The sequence below is a fragment of the Sminthopsis crassicaudata genome, chromosome 1, assembly GCF_048593235.1.
Source record: "Sminthopsis crassicaudata isolate SCR6 chromosome 1, ASM4859323v1, whole genome shotgun sequence".
Lineage (NCBI taxonomy): Eukaryota > Metazoa > Chordata > Mammalia > Dasyuromorphia > Dasyuridae > Sminthopsis > Sminthopsis crassicaudata.
Genome location: NC_133617.1, coordinates 417,403,924 through 417,428,551, shown reverse-complemented (window position 1 = coordinate 417,428,551; position 24,628 = coordinate 417,403,924). Strand labels below are relative to the sequence as shown.

The following is a 24,628-nucleotide window of genomic DNA, read 5'->3' as shown; positions in this document are numbered from 1 at the left end:
CCAAACATTTAAAGAAGTGAATTCCAATACTATATAAACTATTTGAAAAATTTTTATGATTTAAATATGGGCCTGATACCTAAACCAGGAAGAACCAAAACAGAGAAAGAAAATTATAGACTAATCTTCCTAATGAAGATTGTTGCAAAAAAATTTAAATAAAACATTAGCAAAGAGATTACAATAATTTATCATCAGCATAACACACTATGACCAAATAGGATGTATACTAGGAATACTTGGGTTGATTCAATAAATGCAAAAAAAAACCAAAACAAAACCTTTTGACAAAATATAGCACTATTTTAAAACATCAGAGAGCAATAGGAGTATATGGAATAAGCAATATCTAAAAATATCAGCATCAGCAAACATTGTAGGGATAAGGTAGAAACCTTTCCAGTAACATCAGGTGAATATGTTCATCACCACCACTATTATTCAATATAATACTATAAAGATATCACAAGAATTAGAATGAGCAAATAAGGAAATAAAACTATTAGTCTTTGCAGATGATATGGTAGTGAATTTTGAGAATCAACTATTAAAAATACCTACTTGAAATCGTTAACAAATTTTGCAAAGTCGCAAGTTATAAAATAACCACATAAATCATTGACATTTCTATATAACATTAACAAAACCTAGCAAGAGATAGGAATTCCATTTAAAATAGTTGAAGACAATATAAAATATTTGGCAGTTTACTTGCCAAGCCAAATCCAGGAACTATATAAACATAATTATAAAACATTTTTTTACACAATTTAATTCCGATCTAAATAAATGGAAAAACATCAATTGCTCATGGGTAGACCGAGTAGTTAATTCTACCGAAATTAATTCACTTCTTCAGTGCCATGCTCAACTACCAAAAATTGTTTTATTGAGCTAGAAAAAATAAAATTAATTTGGAAAAACAGAAGGTCAAGAATATCAAGGGAAGTAATGAAAAATGCAAAGAAAGCTTACCTAGCCGTACCACATCTATATAAAGTGGTAGATCAGTGAAATAAATACATAAGACACAGCTGTAAATGACTATGGTAGTCTATTGTTTGAAAAGCCCCAAAGACTCCAGCTTATGGGATAAGAACTCAGCTATTTTACAAAAAAAGTGCTGGGAAAACTGGAAAATAGTGTGGCAAAAACTAGGCATTAACCAATATCTTAATCTCTGTATCAAAACAAGGTCAAAATGACTACTTGATTTAGACATAAAGGCTGATGCTATAAGCAAATTTACCTGTCAGATTTATGGAGAAAGAAAGGACCAAACAAGAGGTAGAGAACATTATGAAAGGCAAAATGCATAATTTTGACTATATTAAATTAAAAGGGGTTTTTACAAAAGCTAATACAATCAAGATTAGAAAGAAATCAGAAAGCTGAGAAATAATTTTTACAGCCAGTGTTTCTGATATAGAGAATTGAATAAAATTTATCATAATAATGTCATTCCATAATTGATAAATAATCAACAGATATGAACTGGTAATTTCAAGCATTCTGGAGAGTGATTTGGAACCATGCCCAAAGGGGGCTATCAAACTGTGCATAACTTTTGATCCAACAATGCTCCTTCTGGGTCTGTATGTCAGAAAAATAATTAAAAATGGAAAAGAACCTACCTGTACAAAAATATTTGTAGGAAGGCTCTTTGTAGTGACAAAAATTGGAAATCTAGAGGATGCCCATCAGTTGAGGAATGGCTGAATAAAGTATGGTATGAAACAACAGAATACTGTTGTTCTGTAAGAAGTGATGGGTAGACAAATTTCAGAAAAGCCTGGAAAGACTAACATGAACTGATATTAAATGAAATGACTCAAACAAAGAGAACAGTGTGTACATGGTAACAGTAACACTGTAGAGTGATCAATATATGATAGACTTAATTCTCAGAAATATACTGATTTAAGACAATTCCAAAAGATTTGTGATAGAAAATGTTATCCCCATCCAGGAGATTAAAGCATACTATTTTCACTTTTATTTTTTCTTTGTTTTTCTTTGTTTTTAATTTCTTGTTTTTTTCTTTTGCTGATTCTTTTACAAAATGACTAATGTGGAAATGTGTTTAACATGATTGTACGTGTATAATTGATATATATGTATATATATATATATATATATATATACATATACATACATATATATATATATATGTATATATATATATATATATATAAATTTATATTTATATGCTTGGAGAGAGGTCAGAATAAGGGAGAAAAATTTAGTAAGATTTTGAGCTAAAATCTTACTAAAATGAATGTTGAAAACTATCTTTACATGTAATTGGAAAAAATGAAAATACTATTAAGTGGAAAAAATGGTAAAATTTGTCTTTACATATAATTGCAAAAAATACTATTTAAAAAAAGAATGTAAAGAATCATTTGGATTCACTTGCCATATGTGGAGAATTAGGGAGAAGTGAAACATAACTCTAGGATTATGAGCCTGAATGAGGTTTGTAGTTACAGGAAAAGCTAAATCCTTTCCTTTTTTTCCCCCTTTAATATCTATCTTCCTCTGCCTTCTTTTTCTTTAATATTTCCCTCCACTTCTTTGCCCTAGAGAATTTCTTTTTTTTTCTTGTCTTAAACAGCATGTAACACTGAGTGAATGATGCTTTTAATTATTTAGTATTCAGTAAAATTTTATGTTCCCAGACCTTAAATTTTTTTTTAAATGAGTCAAACTTTTAATGGTTCTTTTTCTCAGTTCTTCCTCCTTAACTTTTTTCTCCCCCCCCACCTCTAATTTTAATTGACTTTTTACCTATGCCTTCAGTTGTTTTTTTGATATATATGAATAATACAATATAAAGTATGTATTTCATGACTATCTCATGGGAAGTAATAATTTTTATGGACTTCACAATATCTCTAATTAGCAGTTATCTGGCACCATAATAAGTACACAAATAAGTGAGCAAGGTAGAGGAAATGCTAAGTGAATTCCTTAAAGTGCATTTGTCCTAATTAACAAGAAGAAAACAGGACTTTTCACTTAGTTCAGTTCTATTCTTATGGGGTCACTTTACTTGAATGAAAGATACAATAAAGGTTTGCCTTTTGTATTCTCTTTGCTTCTCTTGAGGTATCAAGTCCCTGTTTCCAAAAACACTGAGTTTGTAAAACCAGTTGTCTACTCTGATTCTTATAAAACTGATATTTATAAAATTGGAACTTGTGAATGCAATTACTTTATATTTAAATCTTATTAGATTCCTAGTTGTGTTTATGTTAGTATTTAGGACAGATTAATGATTTTTAAGTATTTATATGCTAGGAAGTTAAATATGTAGCAAAGAATTAACCATTCACATCTTACTACCTCAATTGCATAAAAAAAGACATTTGGGCAATTTTAAAAAAATGATTTAATGCAAAGCAAAATTGGCCTAATTCTTATACAATCAAAATAAGTATACCTTTTGTAGATATATATCCAATAAGCAGCATCTGTACCACTAATGAAATTGGAAGAGGTTTGATTGAAATATTTATAAATGGGGTAGGGTAGTTTTGTGGAATTGTCTTTTGAATGAAGTCTTTTTAAATGAATTAAATTTTGTGGTCTTGGAGTAATACCCAGGACACTCATTAGAAATTTACTACATAGAATTCATCATAATTTGACATGATTATGTTTATTATCTAAAAAAAATTCCATCTGATATAATATTGACTCTCCATTTTTCTTTTCCCTTCAGGAAGCCTGCCTCTTTGAGTCAATGATAGAAATATTGGTGGGACGCCAGTAGGAGTCTATGGCAATCCTGTAGTTATTATACTTTGCCTCATATGCCTATAATTGCTCCTTGATTCTTTTACTTAGCAGATAGCTCTTTCCTTCTATTCCAGGATTAGTTTACACTCCTTGACTTTTCAATTATAATAGATGTGTAGCACAAAGGAAGGAAAGTAGGAATTCCCAAATTTTGCCATTTCTTCTTAAAATTTTATTTTATCTAATTTGAGAGAGAACAGAGATTCTCATCAAGGTCATTTTGGAGAATTTGAAAAAAATACTGATAAATCATTTAAAAGTACTTTTCAGTGGTATAGAGAGATATAGGGACTAAATTATTCATCTGGACAAATTGAATTATTTGTTTCAGTTATCTGAAAACTTGATGGGCAAATATGATAAGATAATTGTTTTTTAACAAAACAAACTTTTAAATGAAAATTATTCTCTGTTTTTTAAAAATGTGACAATGTTTGTCTTCTGTAATGGTGAAGTCAAATTTTGTTTTCAAATTCTCTAAAGGCAGAGTTTTAAATTATTCATGACCAAATGAACATAATTTATAAATAAGTTTTTTCTTAATTTGTTATCAGGTCTCTTTTAGAATTTTTTGCCACCAAATTCATTTGCATTGATTTAAAACTCCAGTTTTTACTGTGCTTTTTATTTTTTACAAATAATTTATCATTTTTGAGGTACTTTTCTAGTCATATTAAAATTATCTGACACCTGTAAATCTGTAAATATTTTACAATATTCTAAATTAAATTTATCAAGGGAATGTAATATGTCATTGTCTTCCTGTAATGTAAGCTTCTATTATCTAATAGAAGATTTGATGTTAAAAAGTATTTGTAATCTATATTATTTCATATATCAGTAAAATAAGTAAGACTAAAATGTTTCCTCATATTCTTTGGGTAATGTCCAGGACAGCTTTCTGGAGGTTCTCTGGATGGACTGTGGTCTTTAGTTGGAGAAGTGATGAGGGCAGGAGAGCCATTAGGATGGTTAAAGATGAAGTCAAGTCTTCTCTGTGTCGGTAGCTGAGACTCCTCTGTGTCTGTGACTGAGAGATTTCTTCCGTCTCTGTGTCTGTGACACTCCTGTGTCTATGTCTGAGAGACTCTTCCTTAAATACCTTAGTACGCTTATATCACTACAACAACTGAGCATGTGCCAACTGCCCATTACATCACCATCACATTAAGTATATGTTTAGAGAACCATTATCTCACACTGAGTAGGTGCTTAACTAGAAGCATGGAGTATACCTTTTCAGAGATCTGGCCCTCTACATCTTGGAACCAATATTCTTTTGGTTTGTCCTCTTAAAAAAATAAAACAAAAATATATAACATGAATTTGATGTATCAAGGAAATTATTTTGAAGCCATTACCTTATTTTTAAACAATTTTTTTTGTCTTTTGTTACAGTGTGGGGTAGGTAGTAGTTTATGGTTCATTGATCAAAGTCATTGCTGTGTCTGTATAGTTCAAAGCAGCATTCTCTTTTTGGGCCTTCTGTGTGCAGAACATTTTTTACCAAAGACTGGCTACAGATGAAATACAGTTCATATAAAACATAATTCTTATCCTGATAACATTTTGTTTAAAAGTTTGGTTTGAAAAATAGAAACATGGATAGATAGTGACAATGTATAATCCTATATGAAAGCTATGTCAGGGAATTGGTGTACTGTAATACAGTGCAGGATACTGGATTTTGGCAATAGACATCCTAGACTCTTATTCTAATTCCACTGTCACTTAACCACCCATGTGTCTTTGGGAAAAGTCATTGAGCCTCTCTCCTTCTTTGCAAAAAAGGTTATACTAGATTTTTTTCTGTTTTACCCCTCTAAATCTATCATTACATGAGGTACAGAACAAAAATGCTTTTGGGAAGTAGGAAGATTGATACTTGGAAGACTTCAAGTAAGAGGTAGCATATTAGGATTTAAAAGTTAAGTAGAAGTTTTTGTTTTCCCCTGCTTTAGCCCCCATTTCTAAGTTCTAACCAAGTACCTGATACCTTTTGCCTGTTTACCAACTCACTATCTCAATCTAAACTTTCTCTGACCTTCCTAGGTATCCCAAAGCATTGCTAGACTTTGAAATTCAGACATACTGTCCTTTTCTCAGCTGCTCATACTGCTTAGATAAGCAGGGAATCACCAACTACATTCCTTCTGGGAAAATGATGAAATTCTCTTTCCTTTAGACTTCTGTCTCACTGACCCTTGAATTGAAGCTTTATTAAAAAGCTTCTCAGAAAGAACTAGGAAGCCTTAGCTGAAAATAAATTGAGACCCAGAGAAATATAAGTGACTTTCTCCAAGTTGCCCAGGTAATGAAGAGTAGAGCAACAGAAGTGTGTTTTACTGCTAGTTGGAGAGACAAGGGAGAAGGCTTGTGGAGGTGATATCTGAGTTTGACCTTGAAGGACAGAAAAGTTTATTACTGATAGAATTAGAAGGCAGTCCATTCTGAATATGGGAAACAGACTGTGTTTACAAAAGTATGGAAGCCAAGATAAGATGGAATAGCGAGTAATCCAATTTATCTGGAACATAACATAAGTGAAGGGGAGCAAAGTAAAATCATCCCAGAAAGTAAGTTTTTGAGAGACTTGAATAATAGCCCAAGAAAATTCTCTTTTATTTTGTTATCAATGGTGAATCAAAGCAAACTTTAAAAAAAATGCAAAATGCTTTGTAAAACTCAAAGCTCTGCACAAAAGGAAGTTAAAAGAACTCCAGACCTGCCTCATTTATGACTATTGTGTTGAATTCACATTTTCTTAGTAGTGAATTATTCATTTATTGTGGAAAAATTTCTTATCCTGATATCTAAGTCCTTCCTAATCTGTTCTTTTCAACCTTACTTCCTGCCTTTTCCCTTAACATAGCCTAAACACCAGCCAAATTGGATTACTCACTTTACTTTAAACATACCTTGAGGTTTTCTTGCATTTGTACATTTGATCTAAGGGTGGTCTACATTTGGACTATCCTTTCCCTGTCTTACTAATCTTCTCTGCTTGATAGCCTATTTTTCAAGGGTCACCTCACATGCCACCTTTTCCATAATGCCTTCCATCCATCATCCTTGGAGGCTTCAGTTTCTTGGATGGTGTTTAAGGTCCTTTCCAGCTTGGTGTATAGTTCTATGATCCTCAAGGTCATATAACCCCAAGCTGCTTTTGATTTTGTATCTTCCTAATGGCACCATTTCTTTCATGTTTTTTTAGTTGCTTTTGTACATGTCTTACCTCTTCAGATTAGATAGTAAATTCTTTGGTGTTATGGACCCAGACTTTGTTCTGGTATCTTTGTATCCCCTTTCTAGTCTGTGTAAACCTAACACTTAATTGGTCAAATTGAATGATAAAGATTTTTTTTAATATTACAACTAAAATATATATTTGAATCTCTATGGTTTGTTAAAGGACTTAGAAACGCTAATTTAATATACCTTAATTTGTTTAGAAACGCAAAGTTAAACTAGCATGGTTGGTATGTGATCTTGTAGTTTTTCAGTAGTAGAAAAAAAGGAGTGATATAATTTATGGCCTTTTGTTCCTCAGGACACACATGAACAGAAATAAAGAAGAGAGACTTCTACACATATCCTCCTCCTGTGATAGTCTTATCAGTTTGCTTTATCTAGTTTCCCATCTTGATATGGATTGGGGCATGTATATGTGTAAAGGGTCTTTAGGACCTTGGACTTGGAGTTGTTTGCTGAGAGCTCCAAGTACTTTAAGGAGACTAGATATAATGCCAGATTTCAGAAGAGCAAGAATATATTAAAAATGCAATGGCTTTTTTTTTTTTTTAAAGGAAAATTCATCTAAAATCTAATGAGGTTTGGAGTTTAAGTAATTAGATCCTATGATGTTGTCAGCATGTATGATTGTGCTATATGTGCTCTAAAGACACACAATGATTTATTAAGTTCTTATGACAGCATATCTAGTATGAGCACTGGATTCTTAGGAAAAGGATTATTCAAAATCAAGGAATATTATCAGTGCTTCAGTCTGTGAGATTAACTTATTTTGTGGTCAAAATGAAAATGTATTCTTGAAATGCTGATAAATCTGTACTCTGAGATGTTTCTTCCCCTATGTATAAAATTCTAACACATTGGGAGAAACCAAAATAATTTGATTATGAAGAAAAGGGATAAGTTATAGTCTATACTCTGAATCCAAAAGTACTTTATTTAATGAAATATTTAGAAGCACTTAGTGCTTTTAAGGGAACATATTATTCTGTGACCCAAGGGAAAGAAATTAAATTGGGTGTGTAGTATTCACTTGTTTTTTAATTTTTCATTGTCCTGGGGAAACTGTAAACTTGTGGATGTTGTTTCTTAGTTTTTTTTTTTTTTTTAATTTTATTTTAGCCTCCTTCAATTTACTCTAATGGTAGATAATCACTTTAGTGTCTTGGAAAAAAGTGTTTTTTTAGCACATTACTCAAGAAACCAATTAAACATCTGCAGTTACTTTATACAGCCCCTTGAAATTACCTGCTGCTGGAGGCTAACGTGCTTAAAATAGAACTTCAGAAATATGTCTTTGTAGTCTGCAAATAAAATTCGCAAAGACAATCTCAATATTTTATTATGTATGAATATCATTTTGCTAGACAGTTCTAAATAGGATTTTAAAAATTACAGGGTATAGTGACGTTTTGGCAATGTAATTTAAAGTTAGCATTTTACCCTTGTAGTCAAATACAAGAAATTTTTAGCTAATGCATCTCTCTTATTTATGAATCATCCATTTTGTAAACAGAACTTTGGCAAATGTTTGGGTTACATACTTTTTTCCCCCTAGTTAACACAACCTACTTATATTACATTGGAACCAAAGATTTTGAATAACTGAGTTAATATGTAGGGTAATAGAGTAGCCATTCTGCATACAGTTAAAATTAGAATCTTAAAATCTAATGCAGCCTTGTATGTTGTGTCTATTTTGGCTACAGCCCTACCACTTATGTTTTGGAAGAAGATGAACCTCGTTTCCTTGAAGAAGTTGATTACAGTGCAGAAAGTAATGATGAGATAGACATTGAAATGCCTGAAAATGTTGGGGATTATGAACCTTCTGTCCAAGAAGATGCACTTTCTGATACGGAGTCATCAAAAACATGCCTTCCTTGAGCCATCTGCCATCCCCTGTAAATGGCTAAAGAATAAGAGAAATATCTTAGTTTCTATTGGATAGGAAACTTTAGATTTTTAAAAAGAGGTGACTCAAAAAGACAAAAAGTAACTGGAGCCAGTTTGGTTTCAAGACAATAAATGTGTTTTTGATTTATGATAAAAACTGGCATTTGTTTTATTTAAAGAATTCAATGCTCTGATTTATAGCATTGAATTATCAAAGATTATCTTTTTTTTCAACAAAACTTTACTCAGTATCATTGCACGACTTTTTCTCTTTATCCTTAACAAATGGATAAATTTGCAATGTTTCAGAGTAAAAAATATAATTCTAGGTCCCAGTGGTAATAAATTGTTGAAAATAATATATATGTACAGGGATTTCTATTAATTTGTGTGTTGTTTGTGTGGGAGTGGGTGGATATTGAAGACAAGAAATTAAGTTCTTCAGAATGATGTTAACTCTTTGATTGTGTTTGAAGTAATCCAGAACTTGCTTTGAAACCATTTCATTCTACAGTTACCAAATTAAACAAATCAAAAATTAATTTATCAAATGTTGCTTTTGTTTCTTCATCCCTTAATACACTCAGATTATATGGTTATACATCCTTGATTCAAAATATTCAAAGAAACCCACATGTGAACATCCATTTATAAAACTTTATGTATATAAGATGGTTTGATTACTTCAGTAGGCTGAAGCTTTTGTTGTAGTGCACCTGTGCCTGCCATGAATTATGTATTTGTATGGCTCTCTTTCCTGAACAAGTATCTCCTGAGACAAAACTGGAACTGAACTCTGCAGTCATGACAGTTTGTTATTATGAGGTTTTTTAAAAAAATAAAGCAAAAACCCCCAACAAAACACATTTACCCAGCAAGGATACTACTACTCAGCTGTTGTTAAATGTACATTTATACATTGGACTATATATTTATTTACACCTTTCTGTATTTAACATTGCATGTGCTGTGCTAAAGTATTAATTCTATTGAAGTGAATTTATTCAGGGCATGTTTATAAATTATATCAGAATCAAATGTATCTGGGGAGGAGAGGAGAGAAGTATTTAGATCACTTCTTATTGTGATAGCTTCCCAAATTTTAGACAGGCTTTAGAAATGACTATAACATATTAGAATACTAATTTTTGAAAACAATCTAATGACTCTGTTAGTCTGTGAATTAAGCTTTTGTTATAACAAATATTAGTGCTATTTGATAAGTCCTCAAGAGGACTTTGGTGCCTCCCTTTTGGCACACATCTTCTTAAAGCCATTTTGGGGTAGTAAAAGTGATTTTCATCAGGAATCCTAAAATACTTAAATTTGTCTCTGGAGGTTTTTCAATAAATGCCTAAAGGCAAAGCATTTTTTCCTAGGTTGTGGTAATGAAGAGAAACTATCAGTATTTCAAGTATTTTTGCATTTCCCAATTAAATAACATTTTAATGTTTAGTATTTTAAGCATTTCATTCTGAATAAAGTTTTTTTAAGGTTTCTTTGGAAGATGGTATTGGACAATTTACCACACCTCCTCCCCCAAAAAAGCAGGATTATTCTTCCTTTATATGCACGGTGCTAGTTAGCATTATGCTGACGAGTCTTAGCAGAGTGAAGGCTGAGCAGACTGGGAGTTGCTAGTTTATTTTTAGTATTGATACAACTAGATGAGTATTTAAAGCACTTTAATTGAGTAAAGAGAAGTTGTTGATGCTAAATTTTTATTTATTTCCAAAAAAATATAGAGAATGAGAATTATTCAAGTTCACTTTTTCCATAGTTTACAACTTTGATGGATTAGAAATTGGAGTGAAAAGCAGCTATACTTAATGTGCTAGGTAGAGGGATTCAAAAGGTTTAAAATTGTAAAAACCCCATAGATGGATAGTAGCAATATTTTCAATTCATTAAATAATGGAATTGAAACACTTAAACATCTGTTAATATCTATTCCAATTTTTACATGTTTCTTATTCAAGAAATTAGAAAACAAACTGTTTAGCGAATGAATTATTTATAAACACTTAGCTTTAGAAGAACAAAGTAACTCCATCTCTCTATTTCTCAATTTAAAAATCTAATAATAATTGCTTATTGGCCATTAAAACTTCTACTGCTTTTCTCATCTCTGAGGAATTTCAGCATTTAAAAAAAATAGGTGCTATTGCATCCAGTGCCATCATTGTAATTAATAATTTTCTTAATCTGTATTCTTATGTAAACTGCAATAACTAGATTTAATAATGTGATTTAGTAATGAAACTTGGAATAATTTGGCCTCAGATGTCTTTTTTTTAAATAGTTACAATCACAAGTTCTAAACAATCATAGTATCTTCAAGCTGGAAGGGACCTTAAAGTTCATACAATCCAGCTCTTCATTTTATAGATCTATTCTTCCCACAGTACCATAGAAGAGGCTGTCTATTCCCTGACCTTTCCCAAAGAACAAATACATGTTAGAAAATATGAGGATTTGATTTGGTTTGAAATGTTAATCCATCTGGAATTTGGATAATTTGTAATGATATATTATTATTTGATATTCCACCCAATAAGATATAGAAATCTACAGAATACACTTTTAATCCTTGTGAGTAACATCTTTTGTTTGAAGACAAGATTCTGCCTTATGTTGAGTATCTTTCTTGAATCGTTTTTGCCACTTGTGCCAACTTTTACATGTTGTTTACAGTTGTGAAATTTTGTGTAACTCTATTGACACCAGTATTCATTCAAATAGAGAGAGGTACAGCCGTGGTACACACTAAATTCATTTAGGCTACATTTAAAATGACTATACATTGTAAGTCCTGTAATGGATATAATTGTGGCAATTTACTGTGCATGCCCCAGGAATAAATTAAATAACAATAATGCAACTGTATAATAAAGGTTTCATTATCAATCACTGTTTCCCCACACCTTTCATTGTATAGAAAATAAAATCTTGGTAACTTTGTGCTTTTTTTTTTTTTCTTTTGGTGAAAGTGTAGTAAACTCTTAGGAAAATATATTGAAGTAATAGTTTCTTAGTATTATACTTAGCTATATGTTATGAATATCTGTGGAAGAAAAACAACAAACGAATGACTTTGTCGTGAAAGCTGGATTTAAATTTCTGGAAGTTAAAGAGAAAATTTAAAGGAAAGCTTTATCTCTTTTATGAAATCTAATTGTTTTGAAAGTTAAAACTTCAAAATATTAAGAGGGGTTTTTGTTGTTCGTGTATTTAAAAACTTTTTCTAGATAGCTATGCTGGGGTTTCCCTAGGTACAATGCATGTACATTGTACCCTTTTCGGTGCCATTATCTGCCAAGTATCCAAGCCAGTACCCTGATGTGACCCAAAGCCTGTCTAAAGAACCACAGTTTTTTCCTCCTCAGCCTTGTGTTTCAGATCTTTCTTCACTCATTTCACCTTCTTCCCTAGTGTTAACCTCATCTCTCCTCCCCATATATAAATCTTCTTCAATCAGAAATCTGCTTCAGGATTGAATTTCTTTGACAAACTAATTGATGATGACTAATTAATGATTTAATGATCTATCAAGGGTCTTTGCATATTAAAAAAAGCATCCTGGCACTATAATGTCTATCTAATTTCCAGTGGTAGAATTTTAGGCACAGTGGCAGGTGAACTGTGGTGAACTTTTGGGACTCAATACCTCCCTTAAAATCTTAACACACACTGTGTGTATAACACACAAAATCACCTACTTTGATTCTAAGATCGAGGATATAAACACACAGCCTTTAATTCCTCTGAAGTAGACATGAATTTTTGGTATAATTTATCACTATTTTGAAGGCCACATCAGAAGTTGAAACAGCCATATAGATTTAGCTGCATGATTTTAGATCATCTTTTGGTTGTTAGATATAGAACATAACCACCCAAAAAAGAAGTTTAAAAATAATTGAAAAGATTTGTAGTGAACTTAAAAAGAATTATAGCATTAATTTGTATGTGAGATTGATTATAGTGCATGCTCTTTCAAACAATACAACATGAGTATTTTTACCTTTTAAACTTCAACTTCTAAAGTTAAAGACAGATGTTGGAATATTGATAAGTCTTTAAAAGCAATAGGTATCCCTATTAAAAGGAAAAATATATAGAAGAGACTTTGGTTTCAATAAAAATAGTGTCTGTACTATCTAAAATATAAGCAAATAGTTCAGATTTGTCGCTAACCTTGCAAATGTGATTGGTAGGGAATTTGAAGAGATAGGAATTGCCTCTACTTTTAAAATGGTATTCTAAAATCCTATAATCTGTTCTCCAGAGTATTATCAGTCCACAAACATTTATTAAGTAAAATATGTACCGGATACTGTGGTAGGCACCCATAATAGCTTCTATGTACTTTAAATTTTTCCAGTCCATCACAGTAAACATCCATAATATCTTTCTCCTTTGTTTTGTATCATTAACAAACTTCTAAAACAGTTTAATAAATCTATCATTTCCTCTTAATTTTTCATTAGAGTATGGCATATTTATGACAGTGAGACTATCTGAAATGGCATTAGTGTATAGAAATGACAATAAAAGGAGAGGATTATTAAATCTAGACATGTTTCTATTCTTGGCTGTTTAAAATATAATTTAGATTCATTGTTGACATTAGTGCACACACCAAAAATTAGCCCCTGATTTTTTATTTTGTGCTTTTTTATGCTTTCCTAGATTTAATGTCTTTTTGGCTGTAAGTAAATCAGACTGATGTGTCAAAGAACTCATTAAAATGATCTGGTTGAGAAGATTCTAAATAAACCTTGATTTCAATAAAATCATAAAGTCACAAATGTTGTTAATGTCAATTAAAATCCATTATGTTCCAAATCCTCAGGGAATGAAATTACAAACCTAAATTTCCCTCCTATTTTTTTTTTTTTTTGCCATGAGTTTTTGTTATGTCTCTATCACTACCTAATATAGTTAATAGAATGAATACAAAATAGAACGAGGCATAGTGTTTACATGATAGCAAATACATTCTGGTGAAAGATGTTCATGTAAATATGTTAGTTTCTTAATATGGAAATTTTAATTTACAAACATGTTATCATAATATTGATTTAAAATTAGTATGTTAAATAGGATTGAGGAGAGGTTTCTAGATAAGAATAGTTTTTTTTGGCAGGGATTCTATTCTCTCCATAGACGGATAATCTAGAAGAGTAAATTATAGTATCATTTGGAACTACTATCACCCAGATATAAAGACTGATGAAAAACAAAGGATGAGAATATTAAATTTCTCTTAACCTTCCTATTTTTTATTAGCCCTATCACAATAACTATTTTTCCTTTAGTCTGCCACATTTTCCTTTGTATCCTGGAATTATAGATAAGTGTTTATTTTCATGACTATTATAATATGTAGTAAAACCCTAAGGAAGCATTATGAAGCAATAACAATTGTTAAGTTTGTGAACCATTTTACAAGCATTATTTCATTTGATCCTACTCACAACTCTTAATAGGTGGGTGCTGTTATCCCCATCTTAAAGATAAGATAACTGAGATTCTTAAAGTTAGGAGATTGATAATTTACATGGCTATTAATTATCTGAAGCTGAGTTTGAATCTAGGTCTTTCTGAAAACAGTGCTATCCATTATATTATTTTGTGTCAGGGAAAAGACAATTGTTTAGAATAGTTGGAAAACTTAAGATGATAGAAAGCAGACACACTCAGTTCCTGTTCTTGCCCACCCTCCTTTTCTGTCTCTTGTCTCTGTCTCTCTCTCTCTGCCTCTCTCTCATCAAGAATGATTTTCAGACTAAAAAGGACAGCCTACTATTTTAGGTAGACAACCTATGGGTTGCTCTCAATGTGAGTGATCACTGATTGGCAAGTACATTGGGGTCTTCTAAATAGACTATTTTTGTTGAGCCTTGGAACCCATGATTATTAATTTAAACCACATATATAGGTAACACGTCTGATTTCTAGTTACACCCTTCCATCCAGGAAGTAGAATTAATTTTAGACCAAATATGTGGTTCCTATTTATGGTCTAAGAGAGTATTTGCTTTGGCATACTTAATCACATTTTGCTCAATCCTAATCCCAAGAAAATTGCAGTTTTTTTTTTTTTAAATGAAATTCATTATTACTTAAGAGCCTGGTCTAACCTTCTACACAGAAAAAAAAAAAGTGGATGAATAATAACCATTACTCAGACTATTGTATGCCCTAAGATAGGTAATTAAAAGTGTTTGCCTATCGGTAGACAAGTTTTAGAGAGATAATCCAAATGGACTGCGATATTGGTTCATATCTAAGCAAGAGGGAGAGTTGATTGGATTGCCTTTGGGAAATTGAAAATTTCTCTTAATGAAGGATAAGTGTTAAAATATTAATATTAAAATGAGTTTCACTAATGGTATATTCTAATAGGAAAAGATGGGCTGTAAGAGAATGAAGATCCTTTTGTTAAGATAGACAAATTATGTAGGAGAAAATCTTTTCAGTTCAAAATTTCACTACCATAAAATTGTTGATCTTTACAAGTGAATCATGCAGGGTCAACAAGAACTCCTGGATACCTCCATTCTGGGTTTTTTTGTTTTCTTTCCCTACTGGAAAAAGACTAATTGGTGGCTTCTGCCAACATTATTGTTTAGTGATATTAGGAAGGAAAAAAACAAAAAAGAACCATCTGTCATGTGAATTAGACTTAATCTGTTTGTCCTCAATGGGGAAAAAGAACCAGGAGAAATTACAAAGAGGCAAATTTAGGTTTGATACAAAGAAAAGCTACAATAACTATAATTAAGCTTTGGATTAGACTGTCTCAAGAGGCAGAAGGTTGTTCTTCATTGGAAGTCTTCAAATAAAGGTTAGATGTCCACTTGTTAGGTATGTGGAGAAGGAATTATTCTTTGGGTTTGGATTGACCTAGATGGCTTGCTGAGACCCAGCCTCTATGATTCCATGACTTTTGTCATCTTTATTTTTCTGAAATGGCTTAGAGTTAATTTTTTTTTTACTTATATTTATTTTTTTATTATAGCTTTTTATTTACAAGATATATGTATGGGCAATTTTTCAGCATTGATAATTGCAAAACCTTTTGTTCCAATTTTTCCCCTCCTTCCCTCCACCCCCTCCCCCAGATGGCAGGTTGACCAATACATGTAAAATATGTTAAAGTATAAGTTAAATATAATATATGTATACATGTCCATACAGTTATTTTGCTGTAGCAAAAGAATCGGACTTTTAAATAGTGTACAATTAACCTGTGAAGGAAATAAAAAATGCAGGTGGACAAAAATAGAGGGATTGGGAATTCTATGTAGTGGTTCATAGTCATCTCCTAGAATTCTTTCTCTGGGTGTAGCTGGTTCAGTTCATTACTGCTCTATTGGAACTGATTTGGTTCATCTCATTGTTGAAGAGGGCCATGTCCATCAGAATTGATCATCATATAGTACTGTTGTTGAAGTGTACAATGATCTTCTGGTCCTGCTCATTTCACTCAGCATCAGTTCATGCAACTCTCTCCAGGCCTTTCTGAAATCATCCTGCTGGTCATTTCTTACAGAACAATAATATTCCATAACATTCATATACCACAATTTATTCAGCCATTCCCATACTGATGGGCATCCACTCAGTTTCCAGTTTCTGGCCACCACAAAGAGGGCTGCCACAAACATAAGATCTTGCACATACAGGTCCCTTTCCCTTCTTTAAGATTTCTTTGGGATATAATGGCTTAGGGTTCTTAAGGTATTAGCTCAAATGGCTAACATCTTTTGTTATAAGAATAGGATTCTAGGCTTTTTTTTTTTTTTTTAAATTGAAGGTATAAGGAAATAGGTTGGTGTGTCATGACAGACATAAAAAAGCATCAATTAATCATTTTAAAAGGTATTCTGAGGAAGGTACAGAAATAGACGCACAAATGTGTAACTATCTTGCTAAACTAAGGTATCTCTTTTATATAAATCACATAACCACTCTAGTATCTCAGCTTTTAATAATATAAAAAGAAAGGATTATATTAGACTCTTTCCAGAACTGGTTTAACTGATCAGAACCAAGAACTGAAAACCAGTTGAATGAGTTGGAACAAGTTTATTTCTAAGGAACTTTAAATACTGTCTGTATTATAGAAAACACAAATAAAGGTAAAGGGAGAAGAAATAGTAGAATAGAGATTTGCAGTGGGAACCTGGTATCATAAATGCCATAGGACAAAATGTTCACAATGAAAATTTTACAATTGGTACTTGGGAGTCAGTTCCACTATATCACTGATTATTGGATGTGGATTTCAGAGTTTTTGACCTTCATGGAATAAATTCTTGTCCTCCATAAACTTTATTTAAATGGGAAATTTTATTAACATTACTTAAATACTCTTTTCTCTCAACACATATATGCAGCATACCACAAATGCACAAATAATCACTCACACATCTTCTAAGACTCAAGGAATCATGAAAAGAATAGATTGGGTGATTGAAATTGCAAAGAATTAAATTTTAAAAGTTCCAAGTAATTGCAAGATAGATTTCCTAAAGGACCTTTTAGTTCATATTAATCCAGGTTAAGGATATGACCCTATTCAGTACAAGATTTTTTACTTTTATTTTTGAAAGGGATTTTATATTTGATATTATATCAATATAGAATAATCCCATTTTGGAACTTCCTGCAATGACAATTTGCACATGACAGGCTTAAAAATTTGGCTAGGCCGTTGACAGATAAAAGGCTTCTCCAGGGTCACATAGCTGCTATGTAGCAGAAGCAAGATAGAGATCTAAATTTTCATGATTCTAAGACAAGACTTTTATCTACAAAAACATACTACTGTTCCATATGAAAAATGTAGCATTACTTAACATGACTTTCCTTGACAAAAGCAGAAGACAGAATGATAAACAAAGGGTTTTGCTTATTTACCATAGCCATTACCAAACCAGATTACAGTTGAGACTAACCAAATCTATTTGTCTTTTTTGAATTTTTGATGAGTTAAACAGAATTGAAAATAGTGACGTTTTTTAAAAAAACTGTTCTTCTATTGCATTTCACATATGATATCAGTGAATCCAATTTTCCCTAGCCTTAGGTCATAGAAATAAGAAAGAAATAATTATAGAAAGGGGAAAAGAAGTTTATGAGTTGAATGCCATTTCTCATATTGAAGGTAGAAGGGGCCTAATTATTAGAGAAAGAAATGGCAAACTCACTCTGGCATCTTTGCCAAAAAAAAGTCCATGGACAACATAGTCCATAGGGTCACAAAGAGTTGGACACAATGAACATCAATAATCTAGTGGGGAATAGGATTGGGCATAGACTAGCCCTGGATTCTCCAGGATTCTAACTAGGTATGGAAGTAGAGAAAACGCTATCATTTGTTACCTCTACACAAACAGAATCCTGGGCATTATAAAATCTTAAAGCTAAAAGAAATCTTTGAATTGTCCAATTCCTAACTTCTTCCACAACATACCATAGCAAGTGTTATCCAGCCATTTCTTTAGTGCCTCCAATAGAAAGATGCTCATTTCTTTAAGAGGCAGTTTATTGCATTTTTGATCAAGGTGGTATAGTAGATTGAGTGCTTGTCTTTTAAGTTAGGAAGTCCTTGATTAAAAGAAGGAAGGAAGGAAGGAAGGAAGGAAGGAAGGAAGGAAGGAAGGAAGGAAGGAAGGAAGGAAGGAAGAAAGAAAAAAAGAAAGAAAGAAAGAAAGAAAGAAAGAAAGAAAGAAAGAAAGAAAGAAAGAAAGAAAGAAAGAAAGAAAGAAAGAAAGAAAGAAAGAAAGAAAGAAAGAAAGAAAGAAAGAAAGAAAGAAAAGAAAAGAAAGAAAAGGAAGAAAGGAAAGAAGGAAGGAAGGAAGGAAGAGAAAGAAAAGGGAGGGAGAGAGGAAGGGAGAGAAGGGGGAATGAAGAAGAGAAAGAAGAGGAGGAAGGTAGGAAGGAAAGATGGAAGGAGGAAAGGAAAGAAGGAAGCAAACAGAAAAGGAAGAAGCATTTATTAAGTTCCTATTGGGTACCAGTCATTATGCTAAGTACTTTATAAATATTATCTCATCTGGGGGCAGCTAGGTGGCGCAGTGGATAGATCCACCAGCCCTGAATTCAGGAGGACCTGAGTTCAAATGTGATCTCAGACACTTAACACTTTCTAGCTGTGTGACCCCTGGGCAAGTCACTTAAACCCAGCCTCAGGGAGAAAAAAAAAAAATTATCTCATCTGATCCTCACAACCACCTTGAAAGATAAGTAATATTATTACTCCTATTCCACAGTAGGGAAAACTGAGGCACACAGAAGTTGAATGATTTGCCCAGTGTCATGCATTTACTAAGTGTACAAATTCAAATTTGAACTCAAGTTTTCCCTGACTTTTGGGTCCAGTATTCTATCCACTGCTACCATCTATGATGTAGGCTGTCACTTCAGACAACTCTCTAGGAAAGTAGTTCTTAACCAGTTGTACTTGGTGTATATATATATATATATATATATATATATATATATATATATATATACACACACACATATATATATACACATACATATACATATATACTAAAAATAGTTTATATTTTTATTTTATATATTTAAAAACATTCTCAGAAGGAGTTTATAAACTTCACTAGATTGCAGATGAGTCCGTGACCCAAAAAAAGGTTAAGGATCCCCATATTTACAGCTCCATAGGCTACAATTTGCTTGCAGGAGAGAGCTCTCATGCTAGTAATAAGGTCCTGAATAATTGGGTGTGGCTGGCAGAGAAGGATTGGAGCATTGATGGAATTACTCTCTGGGGCAGACAGAGAAGGGCACTGATGGAGATCAGTTTGGAGCTCGTGGGCATCCTTGACTTGCTTTGCATGTTCAGTCAGAAATCTTAGTTATGTCAAACCCCTGAGGATAATTTTCCCTATAAATCTGTCCATGGTTCATGCCATCTTTTGCTGAACCCCTTTTGGGTCAGACTGCTACCAACTCTGTGCCTCGTGTTGTGTTTCTCCTTCTTGGAGCTAACTAACTCTTTAGGGTGCTAAACTGCTCTGTGGATTTTGCCAGCCAGCTAAGGACATACTCCTACTTCATGGCATATTCCCTTTCTCCTGGTTATTTGTGAGTTCCACTAGAGAACTTATCTTTTCCATTATTAATTGTTATAACCCTCTTCCTTGCTAATTATATGCTCTCCCAACTCTATTTCATATTGACTATTCCTTGTGCCTATTTTGCCTCTTCATTTTGTTTGTAATCTCTTTTCCTAAATAAATCTACTTTTTTTGCCAAAGAGTATTGCCAATTCTTCACATGACCAAAACCCAACATTTAATGCCTATAACTTCATCATTTGCTGCTGAACCCCAAACATATCATCTGGAACTTAGGAATTGCTCTCCTAAATCACATCACCAGGTCATAACCAAGGAGATGAAATCACTGATCCTAACAATAGTGTGGTAATTGATAGGAAAGTCTTCCTAAGACAATTGTTTTCTTTCCTTTGTATTCCCAGTGCTAAACATTAGGCCTGGAACATAGAAGGTTCTTATTGTTGTTTTTGCAGTAGGAGAAGCCCGCTCCTGGTAAAGTCTGATTAAATGGGACAGTGTGAATGGGAAGAGACTTTTTTTTTTTTTTTTTTTTTTTTTTTTTTTTACCTTTTCTTTGGGAGAGTTGTGAAGAATTAATCCCCCCCCCCCCCCATTTCTTTTTTGTAGTAGCCTGACAAGAGATTTAGAATAAGAAACAAAATGTTAATAGACCTTTTTGCTGAGTTCTAGTCATGGGCCTGCCTTCCGAGGTGGCTTTTGAAAGGAAATTGGCACAATGCCTAGAATAGCTATACTAAATAACTGGGGGCCTGGTGTGTGTGTGTGTGTGTGTGTGTGTGTGTGTGTGTGTGTGTGTGTGTGTGTTTAGTACAAGTCAAGAAGTCTTTGAATTTCCCTTAGGAATTGATTAAGATGCTCTAACAGCTTCTCAGCATGTACAATGTCAGTTTTGTTTCAAAGCTGTAAACAAATATATAATCCATATTGTGTTTTAAGAAGACAATTAGTTCAAAGTGTTTGGCTAAATATTTTTACTACCACAATCTGGAAAAGAAAAATGGTCTCACACACTGACAAAGGGTTCTAGATATTTAAATCAGACCTAGATGAAAACAAAAATATCCTGGATTGTATTTGATCTTCTCAATTTGAGTGTTCACAAAGGTATGTTTGAATTTGGGAAATTTTCTATAGCCAGCTTTGTTCCTGAACTTTTTCCTTTTTTTTCCAGTTTGTAAGAGCTAAATTGAACCCTCCCCCCAAAAAAAGAAGGTGTTGGGGAAATAAAAATCCATACCAGGAAATTAGGTTAAAGTTTAAAAGAGAGGACTTTTCAAGCAGCAGGTGAACCCATGTCTCTGAATTTGAGCAGGAGTATTTTGTAAAGTGATGTCTCTTTGATTCATTTATTTCTTCCCTACAGTTTAGGCATATCTATATCTATATCTATATCTATGTCTATATCTATCTAAGAATCTATCTATCTTTAATTGTCCTCCATTTTGACTAATAGAAAATACAGCTTAGAGGTCCCAAGTCCTATGATTAGGGGAAAGTGGCCCCTTCCATGCTTCTGCATAGATTATCCTCTATGACTGGATTATATCTCTTTTAAAGGTTCAGTCAACTGACACTTCCTACCCATGGCATTCCATGATCTCCCAAGTTCTTAATGACCTCCCCGCCTGTCCCTGTTGTTTGGGGCAATTGATAGCATGGTAGGTATACCATATAGATGGTACAGGAATTTCTGAGTTGAAGTCTGGCGTCAGACATAGCTAGTAAGCTGTGTGACCCTGAGTAAGTCACCTAAGTTTTATTTGCTTCAGTTCTTTATCTGTAAATTGGGGATACACCATAGAAGAAAATGGCAAACCATTTCCAAAATACTTTAGTATCTTTGTCAAGAAAATCCCAAAATAAGGTTATAAAGAATTGGACACAACTGAAATAACTGAACAATGACAATACTTGTTGTACCCTATCACTCCCTGCTAGAATAAAGCTTTTTAAGACTAATATTTTTGTCCATAGTGAATTCTACATACCTAAAAATATGTATATCTATGTATGTATATAGCACAGTTGTTTCAGTTGTGTCCAACTCTTTGTGATTCCATTTTGGGGTTTTCTTGGCAAAGGTACTAGAACAGTTTGCTGTTTTCTTCTATAGTGTGTTTTCATTTTATATGTGAAGAATTCAGGCAAATATGGATTAAATGACTTATCTAGAATCATAAGTGTATCCCAAAGGTCTTATTGCAGCTTTACCTGTTCTAAGATTTTTGGAATACCGTGTGTGTGTGTGTGTGTGTGTGTGTGTGTGTGCATTTATACACACACATGCACACCCATACATACGCATGGAATTATATATTGACCTAGCACATACATGTATACAGTGCACATTTGTATAGATTTCCATGCACATGTGTATTGCATGCATACACATATTTACATATATACATGCACACACATATACATATATATATATATATATACATGCATAGTCACACAGTATTCTAAAAGCCTTAGAGCAGGTAAAACTGTAATGACATTTGGAGCATGCTGTATGTGCTTCCTGAATTGCATTTAGTTGAAGATGTATGTTGAAAAAAATGTCAAGAGAACATTTGTTTCTGAAAATTTTTCCCTTCCTTTAGGGGCTCTCACTTCTTGGGAAATTATGGTTTTTACGTGAAGAGGGATGAAATACTTATAATCATCCCCACACTGGCGAGGGATGTAGGAAATTTGCCTTTTCTTTTTTGGTTATAAATCTGCCAATGGAGGAAACAGAATTCTCTTTTGGCCAATAATCCTTAACTGCTCAGATTTGCTCCGGTCATTCTTGCATCAGACAACTGGTTATGAGTAGTGCTCTGGGGGAATCCTCAATCCTTTTAGAATGAAGTGCAAAATATTTCTGAGTTGTCAAACATCTCCCCCTCACCTCTCCTATATACCTAGTTTTCTTCTTTTACTTTTAAATTTTCATTAGACAGAAACAGTTGATTGTCTCAAAGGAAAAAAGTAATGCTGTCATAAGAATATGACCAGACAGGTGCAGAGGAAGCAGATATGGAGTGGGAAAAGCCAGGACATGCTTGCAGACCATTACAGCAGCAAGGTGTATTGGTACACTACATTCTGAGAAGCTATTCATCATGTTTTGCTACATAATAATGGATTGGAATATAGAGAGCTGGGAGTCAGGAAAACCCAAGTTCAGATCCTATCTCTGACACTAACATTACTGGCTTATAAACTTATAAATTAAACCCTAGCTAGGATATGATCTGTCTGAGGTGGTGGAAGATCCCATGCTGGCAAGAATCACACACACCATATACTATATATACATAGACAGACTAGTGGGTAGAGATCTGGTCTTGGAGCTAGGGAAACCTAGGTCTTACTCAAACATAGGCTGGCTGGGGGATCCTGATTCATTGATTCATTCACTGAACCATTTTTTTTTCAGTTGTATACTACTCTTTGTGACCCCATTTGATTTTTCTTGGCAGAGATACTAGAATGGTTTGCCATCTCCTTTTTCAGCTCATTTTACAGATAAGGAAACTGAGGCCAGGGTCACACAGCTAGTAAGTCTCTGAGGTCAAATTTGAACTCAGACCTTTCTGATCCCAGGTCTGGCTCTCTGTGCACTATGGTACTACTTAGCTGCCCCTCAGCACTCTAGGCATCTCTTTAAGACTGCACTTTGCAGAGAAGATGCTGACCAGCATTGGTAAATTTCTCAAGGAAATTACAGGTCTAGTTGTCACTCATTCTGCATTTACCAAGATAATTAAAAAAATAGACCCTTATTCCAAGTATACACACATCACACTATGAAATAAGAGAGAATGTGATTAAGTACAGCAGGAGTGCTATGAGAAATAGAAGGAAAAATGACTTAGGAATATTTGTAAGGAACAAGATTAATTGCCCTGCCTAGGATCACTCATCTTGTAAAGGTCCAAGTTTGGATTTGAACTTAAAGTCATAAAGATGACTCCATCCAGTGCTCGACCCATTTTGTTTCTTAGGTGCCTCAGATGGGTAGGATGGGACAGGAATCCATTCTAGGTATGGAGGATAGATAGAGGACAGGGCAGAGTAAGAGCAGGGGACAGAAAATAGTTTAGCCAGAAGAATGGGAAAATGGGGGAGTAATAGAATTAAAGATGTAAAGGTAGTCTGTAGTCAGAATGTGGAGGACAATCAATGTCAGTTTAGGGAATTCATACTTTATTTGGTAAAGAATCATGTATCATTGGTATATCACTAAAAGTTTTTGGAGGAGTGATCAATCAACAAAGTGAATTAACATAAGAACTGAAGGGCAGATAACTGAGATGTATTGGAAGACCACTTAGGAAACTATTCCAATAGTCTAGTTTTAGAAAGGAGGGGTGAAGCAGGGTTATGGTTGTTGCAGGGGCAAAAAAGGGACACATGCAAGAGATATTGCAGATGTGAAATCTCTAGAGCTTGCCAAATGATGGATGGTTGTTCTCCTTTGTTCTTGAAGAGGACCAAAGTGACATCACTATATTAGAGTCAAGTTACAATGTGTTGACAGTGGCCGATCAGACCAATACAAGCTTGAA

General features: G+C 33.2%; 1 protein-coding gene across 9 annotated transcripts in view; it reads left to right on the top strand.

Moving 5' to 3' along the window:
- AGTPBP1 (ATP/GTP binding carboxypeptidase 1) overlaps positions 1-24,628 on the top strand; it is a 192,685-nt gene that overhangs the window by 143,278 nt on the left and 24,779 nt on the right. For 7 of the 9 annotated variants that reach the window (XM_074280194.1, XM_074280201.1, XM_074280193.1 and 4 more), the window contains one exon: positions 8,766-11,862. The exons of the other annotated variants lie outside the window; for them this stretch is intronic. In XM_074280194.1, coding sequence (XP_074136295.1) covers positions 8,766-8,943 — 178 coding nt within the window. In that variant the 3' untranslated portion in view covers positions 8,944-11,862. Of the gene's footprint in view, positions 1-8,765; positions 11,863-24,628 lie in introns of those variants that run through there. 9 annotated transcript variants of the gene reach the window in all.